Source organism: Hemicordylus capensis, chromosome 4 (assembly GCF_027244095.1).
Source record: "Hemicordylus capensis ecotype Gifberg chromosome 4, rHemCap1.1.pri, whole genome shotgun sequence".
NCBI lineage: Eukaryota > Metazoa > Chordata > Lepidosauria > Squamata > Cordylidae > Hemicordylus > Hemicordylus capensis.
Window position 1 is genome coordinate 307,589,732 of NC_069660.1, and position 17,244 is coordinate 307,606,975.

Sequence of the window (17,244 nt, forward strand, 5' to 3'; positions counted from 1 at the left end):
GACAACTCAATGCAGTGCTTGCTTGGCAACACAAGGCATGTGGCTTCAGAGCCCTGTTTGGGTGGAAACATCATAGACTGCCAGAGTTGGAGGGAACTTGAAGGTCTTCTTGTCCAACCCCCGGCTCAGTGCAGGAATCTGCTACCACATCCTGGATAGATGGCTGCCAAGCCTCTCTTTGAAAATCTCCAGTGACAGAGAGTCTGCCACTGCATGAGGCAGAGTGTTCCACTGTGGAACAGCTCTTACAGTTAGGAAACTCTTCCTAATGTCTAGCCTGAATCTGCTTCTTTGCCATTTCAACCCACTGAATCTAGTCCTGCCCTCAGGAGCAACAGCACAGTCTTGAGCACAGTCAGGACCGGGGACCCTCTCATTGCCAGAAGGGACATGCTCTGATACTGGTTCCACCAGCGGAAGATGAGGGTGTTACTAGATTAGAAGGACGTGCAGCAAAGTGACATTCCGTCCACATCACCTAATCATAGCAACTTAGGAAGGTGCCTTCTAACGAGTCAGACCATTGGTCAGTCTAGGTCAGTATTGTCTACACCAGGGATTCTCAACGTTGGGCCCCAGATGTTATTGGACTTCAACTCCCATAATCCCCAGCCCCAGTGGCCTTTGGTTGGGGATTGTGGGAGTTGAAGTCCAAGAACATCTGGGGACCCAGCGTTGAGAACCCCTGGTCTACACAGACTGGCAGTGGCTTCTCCAAGCTTGCAGGCAGGAATCTCTCTCAGCCCTGTCTTGGAAACACCAAGGGCGGGAACTTGGGAACTTCAGCATGCAGGCATGCAGATGCTCTTCCCAGAGCAGCCCAAGGGGAATATCTCACCGTGCTCACATGTGGTCTCCCATTCAAATGCAAATGAGGGCAGACCCTACTAAGCAAAGGGGACAACTCATGCTTGCTGCCACAAGACCAGCTCTCCTCCCACCAAAGGTTCTGCAGCTTTCATTTCCAAGTCGCTCTGATTGATCCCCACCGCTGCCCCACCTGGAAATCCCTCATCCCCACAAGAGACAAGTAGCAGTGGCTCACACATCTTTAGGGGAAAGAATCCAAACTTCACTTCCTTGTGTATAGATCACCAGCACAGACAAGACCTTTTCAGTGGCAGCCACAGCCAGGTAAATATGTTGCTTTGAACAAGGGAAAAAGCACTAAACACAAGACCAGCAAATGGATGACATACACCTCCCCTAGCAATGGTGTAGAACAGTGGTATCATTGATAAATGAATGACCTGGGCAGGATGCATTCCAGTGTCAGACTCTTCCTAGGCTCCTTTTCAAGCAAAGAGGAATCTATGGAAGGAGAGAGGAGAAAATTAGAAATGTCAACACCGACTCATTCCTTAGGCCAAGGTGCAAACACGAAGTCAGTTCTCTAAGGATAGCTGTAGGACTAGTCCAAACATTAGGTAAGAAGAACCCTTGCTTGAGGGATGCTTAAAAAACCAGGTTTGGATGCATCCAAACTGAACTCTTCCCCCCACCGAATAATTTCATGAAGGATTTGATTCTATGATTAGCCTGCTTGCTGGCTCCTGTTTTTTTCCCTGCAGTTCCCTTATCATGCTCCTGAGCTCTTCTCCAGAACTGCTTCTGGAATATACCTCTGAATTACAAGAACAAGATACATAACCTGAACCTGATAAGATCAGTTTTGTGACAGGATCTTATCAGAACCAAGCCCAAGGCCTAACTAATCCAGCACTCTGTTCCCCACTCCGTTCCCCATTTAGTGGACCACCAGGAGCTTCTGGGATGCCCACAAGGAAGAGATGAAGGCACGCCCCCTCTTCTGCTGTTGCTCCCCTACAGCTGGTATTCAGAGGCATCCTGCCTCTAAACGTGGAGGCAGAATACAACCATCAAGACTAGTAGACGATAGGGGTGTGCAACACCAAATGCATTCTGCATTCCGTTCTTAGTGCAGAACCTTACACAAAATGCACAAAATGCTCCGTCAGAACAACCAGGCAAGCCAGTTGTTCCGACAGAACAACCCCCGTCCCTCTGCATTGTTCCAGCCACCATTTTGGATTCTAAAATGGCGGCTGGATCAGGGTCAGTATGTTCCACCTTGGGTCATTCCATTCCAAGCTTGGAGCAGGACCTCTCTTTTAAGGGTATTCTTTTCCAAGCTCAAAACACTCGGAATGGCCCGTTTTGAAGTGAACCAACTTCGGCACATTCTGCACGTCCCTAGTAGACACTGATAAAAATTGGACACTTATTGGATATTTAGAGCCACAATAAAGCTTTAGCACAAGCCAGTCTTGACTCTCCACTGTAACTCAGCCGAACTACTTAAAACGAAACAAATGCCTATTCTTCCCACGTCGACTCCTGCCCTCCATCCCTCCATCTGCACTGTTGTCTCCCTTTTATGAATCTAAATCTCAACAGTAAGCTTCTTGTGCAGGAACCAGCTCATGCACAATGATAGCTACATACCTACCTCCATGATTGATTGGATTGATTAAGTGCCGTCAAGTCAGTGTCGACTCTTAGCGACGACATACATAGGTTCTCTGCAGACCTACCTACATTTTATTTATTCTATAAATAAATACTCAAGTAGTAATACTATTATTGTTGGCTGGCTGGCCATTCTTTTGTGAGTTAATTGCTGGTTGATGGGCAAAGAGTTCTTTAACGACTAACTGTATTCTGCAAGGGAGGAGACACCATTAACAATCTTCTAAGACTCAAGTTTCTCCTGCCTTGCAGCAGAAGCTCCAGGGAAGGTGTAAGATTATCTGATCCCTACTTTCTCCTCTCCCCTGGAGGCTTTACACACAGTGATTCTACCTCGAATCTACTTCAGAGGAGAGTGTGTGTGTTCACACACCAGACAAACTTACCTTGAAGTCCCTACAAGGTTCTTGGACCCACTCCACACACAAATTGGGCTTTGTGATGTGAATTCTAGCTTATCTCGACATATTTCCAGATTTTAAAAATACTGGTTTTAAGCTACTTTTTCTGAAAACGCCGGAGCTAATTGGGAGAGGTGCTGATGTAGAATCATTAGCATGACAATAGGGATGTTCTCTTTAGAAATGGAGATATCGGTCTTTAAGAAGCACTCTCTCTCCCCGCCCCACAATTGGCTAGAAGGAAACCATGGAGCATGCCATGTGAACTTGCTTCAAAACAAAATCCGAGAGAAGAGGGGAGGGGCTGCTTCCCTCAATGCTGCGAGTGTAGTTCTAAGTGGCTTCGCTCAACATTTACCCCGAAGCATGAAGCCATATGCGAATAACTCCCTGGAGGTATATGTGAGTCAGTAAAGAAAAGAGCAGGGAACTTGCTGTAGAAGAGAGACCAGAAAATTTAGGCTCGAATGCAAGTGGTCGGGCAGGAACTGCAGCATCTTAGGATGTAAGAGCCATTCCACATGTGGCCAAACCGAAGCTCTACAGCTCTGTTGGACTAAAACTTCCATCATCCACAGCTGCAATAAACTGCAGGACGTTGCTGTCCAACAACAGCTGAAAGTCATAGGAACATAGCTAGATGCCTTATACCGTGTCAGACCATTCTTCATCTAGCTCAGTATTGTCTACACTGACTGGCAGCAATTCTCTAGATTTCAGGCAGGAGGACTTTCACAACCCTACCTAGAAGTCATAAGAACAGACCTGCTGGCTCAGGCCCATGGCCCATCTAGTCCAGCATCCTGTTTCGCACAGTGGCCCACCAGATGCCGCTGGAAGCCTACAGGCAAGAGTTGAGGGCATGCCCTATCTCCTGCTGTTACTCCCCTGCAACTGGTACTTAGAGGCATCCTGCCTTTGAGGCTGGAGGTGGCCTATAGCCCTCTGACTAGTAGCCGGTTATAGACCTCTCCTCCATGAAGTTATCCAAACCCCTCTTAAAGCCATCTAGGTTGTTGGCTGTCCCCACATCCTGTGGTAGAGGATTCCACGTTGATTATGTGTTGTGTGAAAAAGTACTTCCGTTGGTTGGACCTAGATTTCCTGGCAATCAGTTTCATGGGATGACCCCTGGTTCTAGTGTTATGGGAGGAGGAGGAGAATTTCGCTCTATCCACTTTGTCCACACCATGCATAATTTTATAGACCACTATCATGTCTCCCCGCATTCGTCTTTTTTCTAAACTAAATAGTCCCAGGTGTTGTAGCCTTGCCTCATAAGAAAGGTGCTCTAGGCTCCATGTCATCTTGGTTGTCCTCTTCTGCACCTTTTCCCGTTCTACAATGTTCTTTTTTAGATGTGGTGACCAGAATTGTACCCAGTTTTATTTTCAATCCCCTTCCTAATGATCCCTGGCATGGAATTGGCCTTTTTCACAACTGCCACACATTGAGTCGACACTTTCAATGAGCTGTCTGCCATGACCCCAAGATCTCTCTCCTGGTCAGTCACTGACAGATCAGATCCCATCAGTATACTTGAAGTTGGGTTTTTTCGTCCCAATGTGCATCACTTGACACTTACCAACACTGAACCGCATTTGTCATTTTGTCACCCACTAACCCATTTTGGAGAGATCCTTTTGGAGCTCCTCACAATCCGTTTTGGATTTCACTACCCGAAAGAGTTGGGTATCACCTGCAAATCTGGCCATCTCACTGCTTACGCCTGCTTCTAGATCATTTATGAATAAATTAAAAAGCACTGGTACCAGTCCAGATCCCTGGGGGACTCCACTTCTTACTCCATTGTGAAAACTCTCCATTTATACCTATCCTCTGTTTCCTGTCTTTCAGCCAGTTAGCAACCCACACATTTTATTTTATTTTATTTCTATGCCACCCTTTCAAAATGGCTCAGGGTGGTTTACAACAGAATAAAAACAATTAAAAACCAGGTAACAAAATCAAAGCTATAAAAACAGAATAAAATCAATTAAACATTCAAACTGCTAAAAACCCTGGAAAACCAGGGCAACCATTTAAAACAATTTAAAACAGTTTACATTGTATAAAAACCCTGGAGGGCCAGGCCAAACAGATAGGTTTTAAGGGCTCTCCTGAAAGACAGTAATGAACTCAAATTATGGATTTCTGCCAGGTGTGCATTCCATCACCCAGGACCAGCTGCAGAGAAGGCCCACCTCTGAGTCGCCTCTAGACAAACTGGTGGTAACTGGAGACAGACCTCCTCAGTTGACCTCAACATGTGGTGGGAATCATGCAGAAGAAGGCGCTCTTTAAGCTAACTCGGACCTAAGCCATTCAGGGCTTTAAAGGTAATAACCAGCACTTTGTATTTTGCCCGGAAATATATTGGCAGCCAGTGTAACTGTTTAAAGACAGGCAAAATATGGTCTCTGTGGGTTGTCCCAGAGACCAATCTGGCTGCTGCATTTTGAACTAACTGAAGTTTCTGAACTACATACAAAGGCAGCCCCACGTAGAGCGCATTGCAATAGCCATGTCCCCTTATCCCATAACTGCTAAGTTTCCTCAAGAGTCTTTGATGAGGAACTTTGTCGAAAGCTTTTTGGAAGTCCAGGTATACTCTGTCAACTTGATCAGCTTAATCCACACACTTGTTGACATTCTTTGTGAGCGTTTGTGATTTTTCCAAGGTTTTTGTTTGTTTGTTTGTCTGTCTGTTTTTGCTGCACCACAATGTTAAACGGGCCTGTTTTCTGTGAGAGCCAAACAGTTGAATTAGCAACGTCAGATTTAGATTAACTGTTACATTATGGGCAAATCACTTGATTGGTTACATAGCAGTGCTACATTATTACTTTGCAAACATTTACACAGCATTTACTGATTAAGGTCTGAGGCCATGCTAGCCAGAGGGAAATCAATATGATTCATTTGTCAGCTCGGGGGAAATCAGGTATGCTTAATTGGTCACGCAGCGCTTTATTCAAATCTTTTGTTGGCTTTTGTGCAGTACTTACGGTAGCTGTAAACACTGGGGCGGGAAAAGACCTCCGTGGAAGCCTGCCTCAGCTACACTAGCAAAACATCAAAGTTGGCACATGTTCAGCACATACCATGAACTGGTACACAAAGCAAGCAAACGGGTACCATTGCCCTGATCTGGTCTGTGATAGGAACATAGGAAGCTGCCATATACTGAGTCAGACCATAGGTCTATCTAGCTCAGTATTGTCTTCACAGACTGGCAGCAGCTTCTCCAAGGTTGCAGGCAGGAATCTCTCTCAGCCCTATCTTAGAAAAGCCAGGGAGGGAACTTGGAGCCTAGATGCTCTTCCCAGAGCGGCAGCTCCATCCCCTTAAGGGAATATCTTCCAGTGCTCACACTTCTAGTCTCCCATTCATATGCAACCAGGGCAGACCCTGCTTAGCTAAGGGGACAAGTCATGCTTGCTACCACAAGACCAGCTCTCCTCCTGTGATTATTTGGAAGGATGCCCCATTGGCTTACTTGGGTTTAAATGGGACTTGCTTCCATGTCAGTATATTTAGGATTGCAATCACAAACTATTAAAATGATGTATTCTGAACAGTGATCAAACTAAACCAGTCCTTAAACCAATAATGCCCCTATATAGGTAGCGAGGCTCTCTTCTTCACATCATAGGCTGTGCCCAGTCAACATTCATAAAGTTCTCTTTTAAGATTTGTGAAGGCAGAAAAGAAGAAAATCTGCCTGTAGATAGTCGAGACCAAAAGGAAAACAAGTGAGCCTGTTAAAGAGATAACTAACAAGGTAAAAATTTCTGCATCTGAGTAGTTTTAAGTCATCCAGGTACTGATAAAATGCCACATCTTTGCACATGCATGCAGCCACAAAGCTTCACAAGAGAGCTGATTTCATTTTCTACATATCTCTTACTGAGTGCATCTGAGTCGCTTTTCCCCAGGAATATACCCATAGAAGCCCCAGTCTTAACACTTAGTAGAGAAACCACTTCCTTAGCTATTTAAAGACAAATCTATTTAGAAAACATTATACAGTATAAAATCTCCCAGACCTGGAAAATCCATGTTGCCAGTTTCAAAGGTACACGAGCAGTTCATCCATCTGTCAGGCAAGACTGCGGATTGCAAGTGTTCAATGACTCTTAGCAGCACTTCCTGCAGCTGAACAGCACCAGGGTCTTCAGAGGGACAGAAGGAACGCTAAACCTCCCTTGTTTCCTTTTGAAAACAAACTGTGCAATAGGAAACGCAGAAGCAGAATGAGGTCATGTTTCCTGCTAAGTAACCTCACATTACAAGCATTCATTTTGAAGAGCCTGTCGAAGATTAGAGATTAGCCCAGTGTCTGGCTGCAACTTATTAAGATATGTCCAGCTATAAATAAAAGAGCCATTCTTGTGCCTCTGTTCCCGCCACTGAAGGGCCACGCTACAGCCAGGATTTCCCAGCAGCACATCCTCCCAGGTCCAGTGCAGAGCTGTGGGTGGTGGATGAGGAGCAACTGCCCATTAGGATCTGGGTCGAAGGTGTCAGTGAAAGCTGTGGGAGAGAGGCAGTTAGGGGAGGGGTTGTAACTCAATAGCATACCCTCTGCATGGCATGCAGAAGGCTCTAAGTTCACTGCCTGGCATCTCCAGGAAGGGCTTGGAAAGACTCCGGCCTGAAACCCTGAAGAGCTGCAGCCAATCAGTGTAGACCAGGGTTTCTTAACCTTGGGCCCCCAGATGTTGTTGGACTACAATTCCCAGAATCCTCAGCGGCAATGGCTTTTGCTTGGGGGTTATGGGAGTTTCCATCCAACAACATCTGGGGGCCGAAGGTTAAGAAACCCTGGTGTAGACCAGGGATTCTCAACTTTGGGTCCCCAGATGTTATTGGACTTCAAATCCCATAATCCCCAACCAAAGGCCACTGGGGCTGGGGATTATGGGAGTTGAAGTCCAATAACATCTGAGAACCCAACATTGAGAATTCCTGGTGTAGACAATATTGCGCTAGATGGACCAATAAATAGTGTCTGATTCAGTGTAAGGTCGCATCCTTTGGACGGGGCCATACTGCAGTGGTGAAACACCTGCTTTGCATGCAGAAGGTTCTACGTTCACTGCCTGACTTCTCCAGGCAGGGCTGCGAAAGACCCCGTCTGACTGAAACCCTGGAGAGCCACTGCCAGTCTGAGCAGACAATTCTAAAGCTGGAAGCAGAGCCCTGAACTGTCCTTATTTACAAGGGACGGTCCCTGTTTTCTGAGATCTGTCCTTGAGATCTGTCCTTGGTAAACCACTGTCTTTATTTTGTACATAGTTTTGCCTCTTGAGGATGCCATGTTCACATTTTTTCTTTTTTAATGAAAAAAAAAATTAGTGCAAAAATACAATACAATCATAACAAAGAAAAAGAGTAAGAGTGTACATCATTTATTTATTTATTTATTTATTTGATTGATTGATTCATTGATTGATTGATTTCTATACTGCCATTCCAAAAATGATTCAGGGTGGTTGACATTAAAACAAAACAATTAAAATCAATTAACAGTTAAAAAGAGAGGCTATAAAACACCATCAAACAATTAACAATTAATGTTTAAAAGCCCTGAAAAACCAGGTTACAGGTTACATTAAATTTTGAATTCCAAAAAGTAATAAACAGAATCCATCATTGTACAAATTTGTCTGCGTCTACATTCTGCTTTTTAAAGATAAATTAATTTTGTAAGTAGTGTGATGTCCCAAATGCGTTTATACCAATCTGTTAATGTGGGTGGATGTGAACATTTCCAATAAGATGAAATAAAGAGCCTTGTGAATGATGATCAATTAAAAAACAACAACTCTAAATCCTTCTCTAGAACTGCCCCTTTGACATAACCAAACAGGACTTATGTTTGGTTCATATGTTAAGATATAGACCGTTCATATTTTTTTCCTTAAGCAGGGGCTTAAGAAGGCTCAATTTCCCTTAAAGGAGCTCCCTTGGCAATGGGCAAAGCAAAGTCCAACATGGTGAGAACGGTCATCTCCACCTGGGTGCTTTCCAGATTAACTCTTATCACAGTGTCACTATGGATCTGCAAAGTGTGCTTCTGTACTTCCTGTGTTGTGACACCGCAGGCCCTGCACTGACAGCAAGGTCCCGTTCACATTTCTGATGCCTTACTTTGGATTTTATCTTTGTGATTTAGTGTTGCAATGTTGCAAGTCTGTTGCAGGAAAAATAGCTGCTTTCCCCCATTGTAAGAGTTTGAGATTCTGAGGACCGTTTTCAGTATGATCCTGCCAAGCCAAAGCATTTTACTGCTGTTCTGGGGTGTAATCTGGAAAGTGCCCTGCTGCCAGAGAGATTGTGTAGAGTATCTAGCTTTGGCCAAAGCTTCACACAGCCAGGGAGCTGCACTTAATTTGATAGATATCACTACTGAACCCCGGCCTTACATTCAAGAACACTGACCTAGTGGATGGGACCCAGTTTTCAGCATTGTGTGATACTGGGTGCATGGGGGACTTGAGCAGTAATCCTTGGGGTGCGAATTGGCTGCTACAGGTGTGTCCCTATTTTCATTTGCTAAATGCTGGGCATGGCTCATCTGCTTTGGTAACCTGCAATAACATGCTCTGCATGCTCATTATGACCTGCTTGGTGGCATACTTGTCGTCAGAATTGAATGCCAGGGTTCCCAGGTTGCTTGGCCATGCCCCTATGCATTCACAGGCATGTCTCTGTTTTCATTAGTGAAATTTGGGAGGTATGTAGATGGACCCATGGCCTGACTCAGCATTAGGCAGCTTCAAATGTGTTGGGGAAGAATGGCAGTTTAGTCCCCAAATAGCAGAGCAAAACCAGTTTGGTGAGGAAGCAGCCAAGCAAGAGGTCTTGAGACAGTTCTTTAGTACTGAAGAACTACAAGGATTTGTTTAAAGAAAAGGTTGCAAACAAATGTGAAAAGGCCTGTAGCTTATTTCAGCTGTAGCTCATGGCTGAAGAAAGAGACCAAAACAAACAGCCATCTCTGGAGAGACAAAATGGAGACTAACAGTGGAAGAACAAAGAGGGGAGGACTCCAGCACTTTTATCCATGACCCTAACCACCCCCTCCAGAGGTTACTATGAGACATTGCAGCTGAGAGCTGATGCTGCCAGGGTCCTAGTTCCAACACTCCTTCTTATTGGCTTGTGCTGCTGTCTATGTCCCAACATCTCTCTCAAGGTTTTGAAATGATCCCTGGCCAATGGCTTAGTTAGCACATCTGCTACCATTTGTTCACTTGGACAATACATCAATTTTACAAGTCACTTTTCATGTGCATCTGTCGTAAATCTGTTAGCTCGGCTAACCCAACAGGATTTACAATCCCCTTCAGCACTCCCCGGTGAGTTATCAGAAAGCGGCAGTGGAAATGCACGAATGAAAAATAAAAGGCTTACAAAGAAAAACAGTAAATGAATTAAGTCCCCCGAACTGAACTAGGTACCCCCTCTAACAATAACTGAGTAATAAGTGAAAGAAAACACAGAGCAAGGAATGAAAATAGCAAGGACGACAGAAGCAAGGAATTAACAGAACAAAGCAGGAAAGCAAAAACAAGGCAAACTGGAACTCGGACAAAGTTTAGGAATTCAAAAGTTTGCTGCAGCCAGCAAACGTTGCAAACAGCACCTGAGCAATTGAGAGACTGCCATATATATATGGCTCAAGAGAACCAGCAGCCAATCAGGCTTCCCTGAGTCAGCACTTCGGCTTCCTCTCTTGTGATCTCCTGCGCCTGTGTGACCTCCACTGAGCCTCTCTCTTGAGACGTCTTCTCAAGACAGGTGAAATCCCAGGCTCCTCCCCATCAGAAATCATGTCTGGCAGCTGTTGTGAATCCTCAGCTCCAGAGTCTGGTCTCCCTGCCAAATCCTGTTGCTGTGCCTCTGAGCCGTCACTAGCAGGCGAATCCTCCTGTTCCTACTCTAACTCTTCTGAGTCAGAAGTCTGAGCCATGACAGCATCCCACATATAATGGTATATTGTTTCAATGTGTTTTGTTCTAAATTTAATTTCCTCCATTTGTGAGATCTGGATACAGCTTTGATTATCCTCAAACATCTCAGTGGGTTTTGGTTTGTCTATGTTGAAATCCGACATTAGCTTGTACAGCCATTGCCACCTCTTGACATGCTTGAGTGGCAGATACATATTTTGCTTCAATAGATGAGAGAGCAACTATTGATTTCTTGCAGCTATGCCAACTGACTGTTCCACCACCATAAAATAATACATAACCACTGGTTGACTTCTGGTCTGTTTGACCCTCAGCCCAGTCTGCATCCATAAAACCTACTAATTTGGGTCCACTACTAGCAGGCTACTTTAATTTTAGGTGGATTGTTCCTTTTTGGTACCTGCCTAGTCTCTTTACTGCAGTCCAGTCATCTTTGCTGGGTGTGCTTACTTTCCTACTCAAGATTCCCACAGATGCAGCTATATCCAGTCTTGTTATCATAGCTACATATACAAGTTCTCCCATCGTGGTCCTGTACTCACGGTTGTCTGGCAGAAGTTCACTCTCCTCCTTGTGTTTTAGGTAATCTGTTTCCATAGGTGTACTTGTTTCTTTGGCCTCTGCAAATCCCAAATACTCTAGTAAATAATTTATTTTCTGTTTTTGGTTAAGCAAATAGCTTCCATCCTCTTCTCTCTCTATGTGTATCCCAAGGTAGTGTGAAACAGGCCCAAGTTCTTTTACTTCTATCTCACTATTCAGGATATTATTTCAAGGCTCTCCTCTCTATTTTCATAACAAATTATCAGGTCATCAATGGAAGCAAGTATATAGGTCCATCTGTTGTCTTTGAGCCTCGAGTACAGGCAAGGGTCAGCCTTTCCTTGGGTAAATCCCTCAGTGACTAACAACTGGTTTAGTTTGAAATTCCAGGCTCCTGAAGCCTGCTTTAGTCCATCAATACTTTTCTGCAGCTTACATACAAGTTTTTCTTAATCAGGTTCTCCAAATCCTGCAAGCTGCTCCATATAAATATCTTCTTTGATGTCTCCATGAAGAAATGCATTTTTCATGTCTATGTGATCCACTTGCATTTTCTTTGCTGCTGCAATGCTTAGGAGCGTCCGCACTGAGGTGTGTTTTACAACAGGAGCAAATGTCTCATCATCTTCCCCATATATTTGCAAGAATCCCTTTGTTACCAGTCTTGCTTTGTAAAGCTGGAGATTTTCTTCTGCATTTTGCTTAATTTTAAAAAATCCACTTGCACCCCACAGTCTTTCTTCCCTCAGGTAGATCTTTGAGTGTCCATGTGTTATTTTTGTGCAATGATTCCATTTCTTCTTTTGCAGCTTCCTTCCAGTTTTGTGCTTCAGTTACAGGTAAGTTGTCAATTTCTTTCCACGTGCTTGGTTCTTGAAACTTTGCTCCCTTTGCAATGTAGCAAAGTTTCTTAGGTGGAAGTCCTTTATTTTGTCATGTTGAATGCTGCACCTTTTGTTCGTCATCAGCATCCTCGTCTGTTAAATTGCTGCCAGGTGTAAAACTTACAGTGGATCCTTCCTTTTGGTCATATTGCCTTGATTCTTTCTCCAACTGAAAATTGGGCTCTAGGTTTGGGTTCACTAGTGGTCGGTTTTTCATTTTCACTGAAGTATGCTACATTGCATATTTTAATTGTTTCTGTGGCAAGATAAAAAAAATCCAATATCTTTTACATCCTGTGGAATAGCCAACAAGTATTCCTTCCTCAGATCTACAGCTGAGTTTGCTCCTTTTGGCTTTTGGTACATAGGTGTATGCTTTAGAACCAAACAGTCTTATATGACTCAAAGCGGGCTAGTTGCTATGCTGTAACTCATGTGGCATTGTTCCTGTGGCCTTTGTTGGCAATTTGTTTTGCAGGTAAGTAACAGTCATCACTGCATCTCCCCAAAATTTAGTAGCCAAACCAGCATCTACAAGTATACATCTGGTAATTTCCATAGGAGAACATTTCTTTCTTTCTGCTAATCCATTTTGCTCTGGAGTATAAGGAACAGTCTTTTGGTGTTCAGTGCCCTCCACCTTTAGGAATCTGATGACATCATTCCCAGTGTATTCACCACCATTGTCAGTACAGAGGATCTGTGGCTTTCTCTCAAACTTGTTGCTCACTCTTGCAACATATTCTTTTAGTCTTTCTAGTACTTGTCCCTTTTCACCTAACAGATATTTATTTATTTATTTTTACATTTATATCCCGCTCTTCCTCCAAGGAGCCCAGAGCGGTGTACTACATACTTGAGTTTCTCCTCACAACAACCCTGTGAAGTAGGTTAGGTTGAGAGAGAAGTGACTGGCCCAGAGTCACCCAGCTAGTATCATGGCTGAATGAGGATTTGAACTCGGGTCTCCTCAGTCCTAGTCCAGCACTCTAACCACTACACCACACTGGCTCCTATGTATATGTATTATATCTAGAAATAGTCATCAATGAACATGAGAACATATTGATTCCCTCCTGATGTATTAACATGCATAGGTCCACAGACATCACTATGAATCAGTTCCAAAGGATGCTGTGTTTCTCTTTCTTTGCATGGGAGAAAAGCAGGTTGTATTGCCTTTGCTCTTATGCAGCATGCACACTTTGATTCAGTGCTGCAGGGGGCTATTTTTAGGCCCTTTACTAAATCCAGCTTTCAGCCTGACATATCATTTTGGCATCTCTATGGCCTAACCTTCTGTGCCAGAAGTTCAGACATCCTTTGTGTATCCATTCTTTCACTGTTTGGGCCTTTTTAGTCACACATTCTACTTCAAACAATCCATTCTCTAGTAAAACTGATTTCATAAGCAATTCCTGATTATGAGTAATGAAACAGTGCCTTCTTTTAAATTTTACTTTGTAGCCCCTTTCTGTAGCATATTTTACGGACATCAGACTTGTTTCTAGAGTAGGCACATACAAAGCTTTTTCGATTGTTAATCCAATGGTTTCTCCTTTCTCCAGTTTGCAGAGCAACTGTGCAGATCCTTTCCCTTCTGCATACATCCAGTTTCTATCTGCCATGGAAAGGGTTAGCCTGTGTGGAGATCCTTTTGGATCTCTCGGCAGCATTCGATACCATCGGCCACGATATCCTTCTGGATTGCCTGAGGGGGTTGGAAGTGGGAAGCACTGTTCCACAGTGGTTCCACTCATACCTCTCAAGCATATTCCAGATGGAGTCGTTTGGAGACTGTTGCTCTTCAAAGTGAGAGCTTTTGTATGGTGTCCCACAGGGCTCCATAGTGCCTCCAATTCTTTTTAATATCTCCATATAACTGTTGGGGGAGATCATCAGGGCATTTGGTGCAGGGTGCTATCAGTACGCTGATGACACCCAAATCTATTTCTCCATGTCAGCTTCATCAGGAAATGGCCCAACTTCCCTAAATTGCAGGCGGTAATGGGCTGATGAGGGATAACAATTTGAAGCCGAATCCAAATAAGACAGAGATGCTCATTGTTGGAAACTGTAATGCAGAAGTTTGAATAGATCTGCCTGTTTTGCATGGGGTTACACTCCCCTGGAAAGAACAAGTGCGAAGTTTGTGAGTTATCCTGGATCCAAACCTCTCTCTGATACCTCAGGTTGAGGTGGGTGGCCAGCAGTGATTTTTATCAGCTTCAGCCAGGGGCATAACTACCATTAGGCAAGGGGAGGCAGTCGTCTTGGGGCCCCACTGCCTCGAGGGGCCCCCCCAGAGGCACATCACATGACTCCCCACCCGCCCATGTTGCACCCCCTATGAATTATGTTGAGTCTTTTGGAGATCGGCTGGAGCAGAGAGTAAAAAACCTAGATTCAATGTGAACTGGATATTCACCGTATTCATAATGGGGATGTGAGTGTGAGTGCACTATATATTGTGAAGTGTGTTTGTGTGTGTATAACAGTGAGGGGCCCATTTTAAAATCTTGTCTCTGGGTCCCCTCCAACCTTGCTTCACCCCTGGCTTCAGCTGTACTTGACTATTGCAATGCACCATATATTGGGCTACCTTCTGGATGTTACAATTGGTGCAAAATGCAGCAGCCAGATTGGTCTCTGGGGTAACCTAAAGAGACCATATTACTCCTGTCTTAAAAGAACTACACTGGTTGCCGATAGGTTTCTGGACAAAATATAAAGTGCTGGTTATTACTTATAAAGTTCTAAAAGGTTTGGATTCAGGGTATTTAAGAGAACGCCTTCTTTGTCATGAACCCCATTGCCAATTCAGATTGTCAGAGGTGTTTCATCTGTGGTTACCACTGGCTCATCTGGTGGTGATTCAGGGGTGAGCTTTTTCTGTAGTTGCCCTGAGACTGTGGAATGCACTCCTTGTTGAAGTTAGAGCTGCATCATCTCTGATGGCCTCCAGAAGAGCATATTGAAGACCAACCTGTTCAGTCAGGCTTTTAGAGAATTTTAAATTTGATTTTAATTTTTATCATTTGTTTTCAGTTGTTGATTTTATTGTTTATGGTTGTTTTTAACTAATTGTAAATAGCCTTGAGAGGCTTGTATTTGACAGTATATAAATGTGCAAAACAAACAAACAAACATCGGCAGGAAGGCTGTGGTTTGAGACTCCTGGCCTAGGCAGACTGCAGTCTCCAAGTATATGTAATAACTGTGGTTGTAAGTATGATTGTTTTCAGTAAAAATTGCATCCAAGTGTGAGGCAGCAATTTTTGGCACACTTGCTTGGGAGTAGGAACCATTAACTTACTTCTGTGTAGGCATGACTAGGGCCAGACTTGCACAGGGGCCTAAGATCACAACGTTTCATTAAATGTTAGACTTAACCATACAATTAGCAATTTTTTTCAAGCAATTAGTGTTTTTTTTTTTTTAAAAAAGTCTGCTGCCAGGTGGCATACCCAGTGCTCAGAGCCTATGTCTGCAAACACGCCTGTGGTGTAAGGCAGGATGTGTGTTCTGGTACCTTTTATTTATGTATTATTATTATTATTATTATTATTATTATTATTATTATTATTATTAAATAATAATCATAATCATATTTTTATACCGCCTGATATACAAATCTCTTTTGTTTGTTTAATCTTTATTTGAATTATCTTTCCTCTTAATTGTATGCTCCAGAGTATCATTTGCCTTAGCTGATTGGTTCATACATTCCACTCTTAATGTAAGTACAGTAGATGATGCTGTTTTATTTTTGCAAATGCAGGTTGGACCTAGAAGGCTTTTGAACAAATTTTCAGGTTATTGTGGGCCTGAACATTAAACATTAATTACGAGAAAAATAAGGTCCTCATATTTACCAAAGAACATAAACATAAGTGGGTAGTAGATGGACACTTTATCGAACAGGTAAATAATTCCAAATATTTGGGAAGTGTTTTCCAGTCTTCATTATTGGGGTCAACTCAGATTCAAGATGCTATCTCCGGTGCAACAATTAAGAAAATTTGCTAGTAACCAAACTAATGTATGGAGTTCAGCTTTGGATAATAGGATTCAATGATTCTATAGGGGAAAAATCCAGTCTTGTTTTTTGAGAAAGATATTTTGTTTCCCAAGGTATCTCAAATGCAGCATTTATATTATGAATTACCTAGGGACTTCTTTTGTATAGGGCGGTACATAAATGTACTAAATACATTAATTAATTAAGACTTGAAGCAGGAATTTGTACCTTAGAATATATTGCATGGCTCTTTGCAGTTAAGATTTTGGCTGCGTGTGTATCTCTTTCCAGTTGATCTTGGCTGTTCATTCCTTATGGTTTCTGATAATTATGTTCCATCATGGTTGAAAGCTATTAAGAACAAGGTCATTTCAAATGGTTATTCACTGTCTCAATTGACTCTGCTTGGGCTTAAGAAAGCAAATACTTGTATTAAAGAGAGACTTCTAGACATTTATTGTCAAAACACTCTTGGTTCTGCAAGACAGATTTCTTCACCATTATATTTTGGCTTACAGCCTAAGGCTGATTTGCAGTCACTTTTCAGTATTACATATTGCCAAATACAGAAAAACCTTTTCTATGGCCAGGCTTCATGTCTTGCCATCTGCCATCATGGAAGATTGATTTAAAGGTCTGTCATGGCATGATTGTGCCCATGTGGAAGTGGGGCCATTGAAACATTAAAGCTCTTCTCATGAGCCGTGAGAAGAGCTCGCAGGCGATGTGCGGGGAAGGAGGGTTCAACTTACCTTCCCCACTCCGATGATTGGTGCTAGGTCCCAGACAAGCAGTGGCTTGACCCCGCTGCAGCCCCCAGGGCCGGGGTGCCGGGATGCGCCACCATTCATTGCCCCTCTGCCCAGAGTCCAAATAAAGCACCACGCAAGTGCGCAGTGCATTACTAGGATGGGATCCCCCCT

The 17,244-nt window shown here is 43.4% G+C and overlaps 1 protein-coding gene across 9 annotated transcripts in view; it reads right to left on the reverse strand.

Moving 5' to 3' along the window:
• The window catches only part of TMEM71 (transmembrane protein 71), a 29,341-nt gene that overhangs the window by 10,142 nt on the left and 1,955 nt on the right, over positions 1-17,244 (reverse strand). For all 9 annotated transcript variants that reach the window (XR_008320771.1, XM_053313636.1, XM_053313635.1 and 6 more), the window contains exons 3-5: positions 16,550-16,672; positions 6,941-7,120; positions 1,251-1,311 (exon numbers count right to left, since the gene is read on the reverse strand). Coding sequence is in view for 8 of the 9 variants with exons in the window: in XM_053313636.1 (XP_053169611.1) it covers positions 1,251-1,311; positions 6,941-6,986 (107 nt within the window). In the remaining variant the exon portion in view is untranslated. The remainder of the gene's footprint in view (positions 1-1,250; positions 1,312-6,940; positions 7,121-16,549; positions 16,673-17,244) is intronic.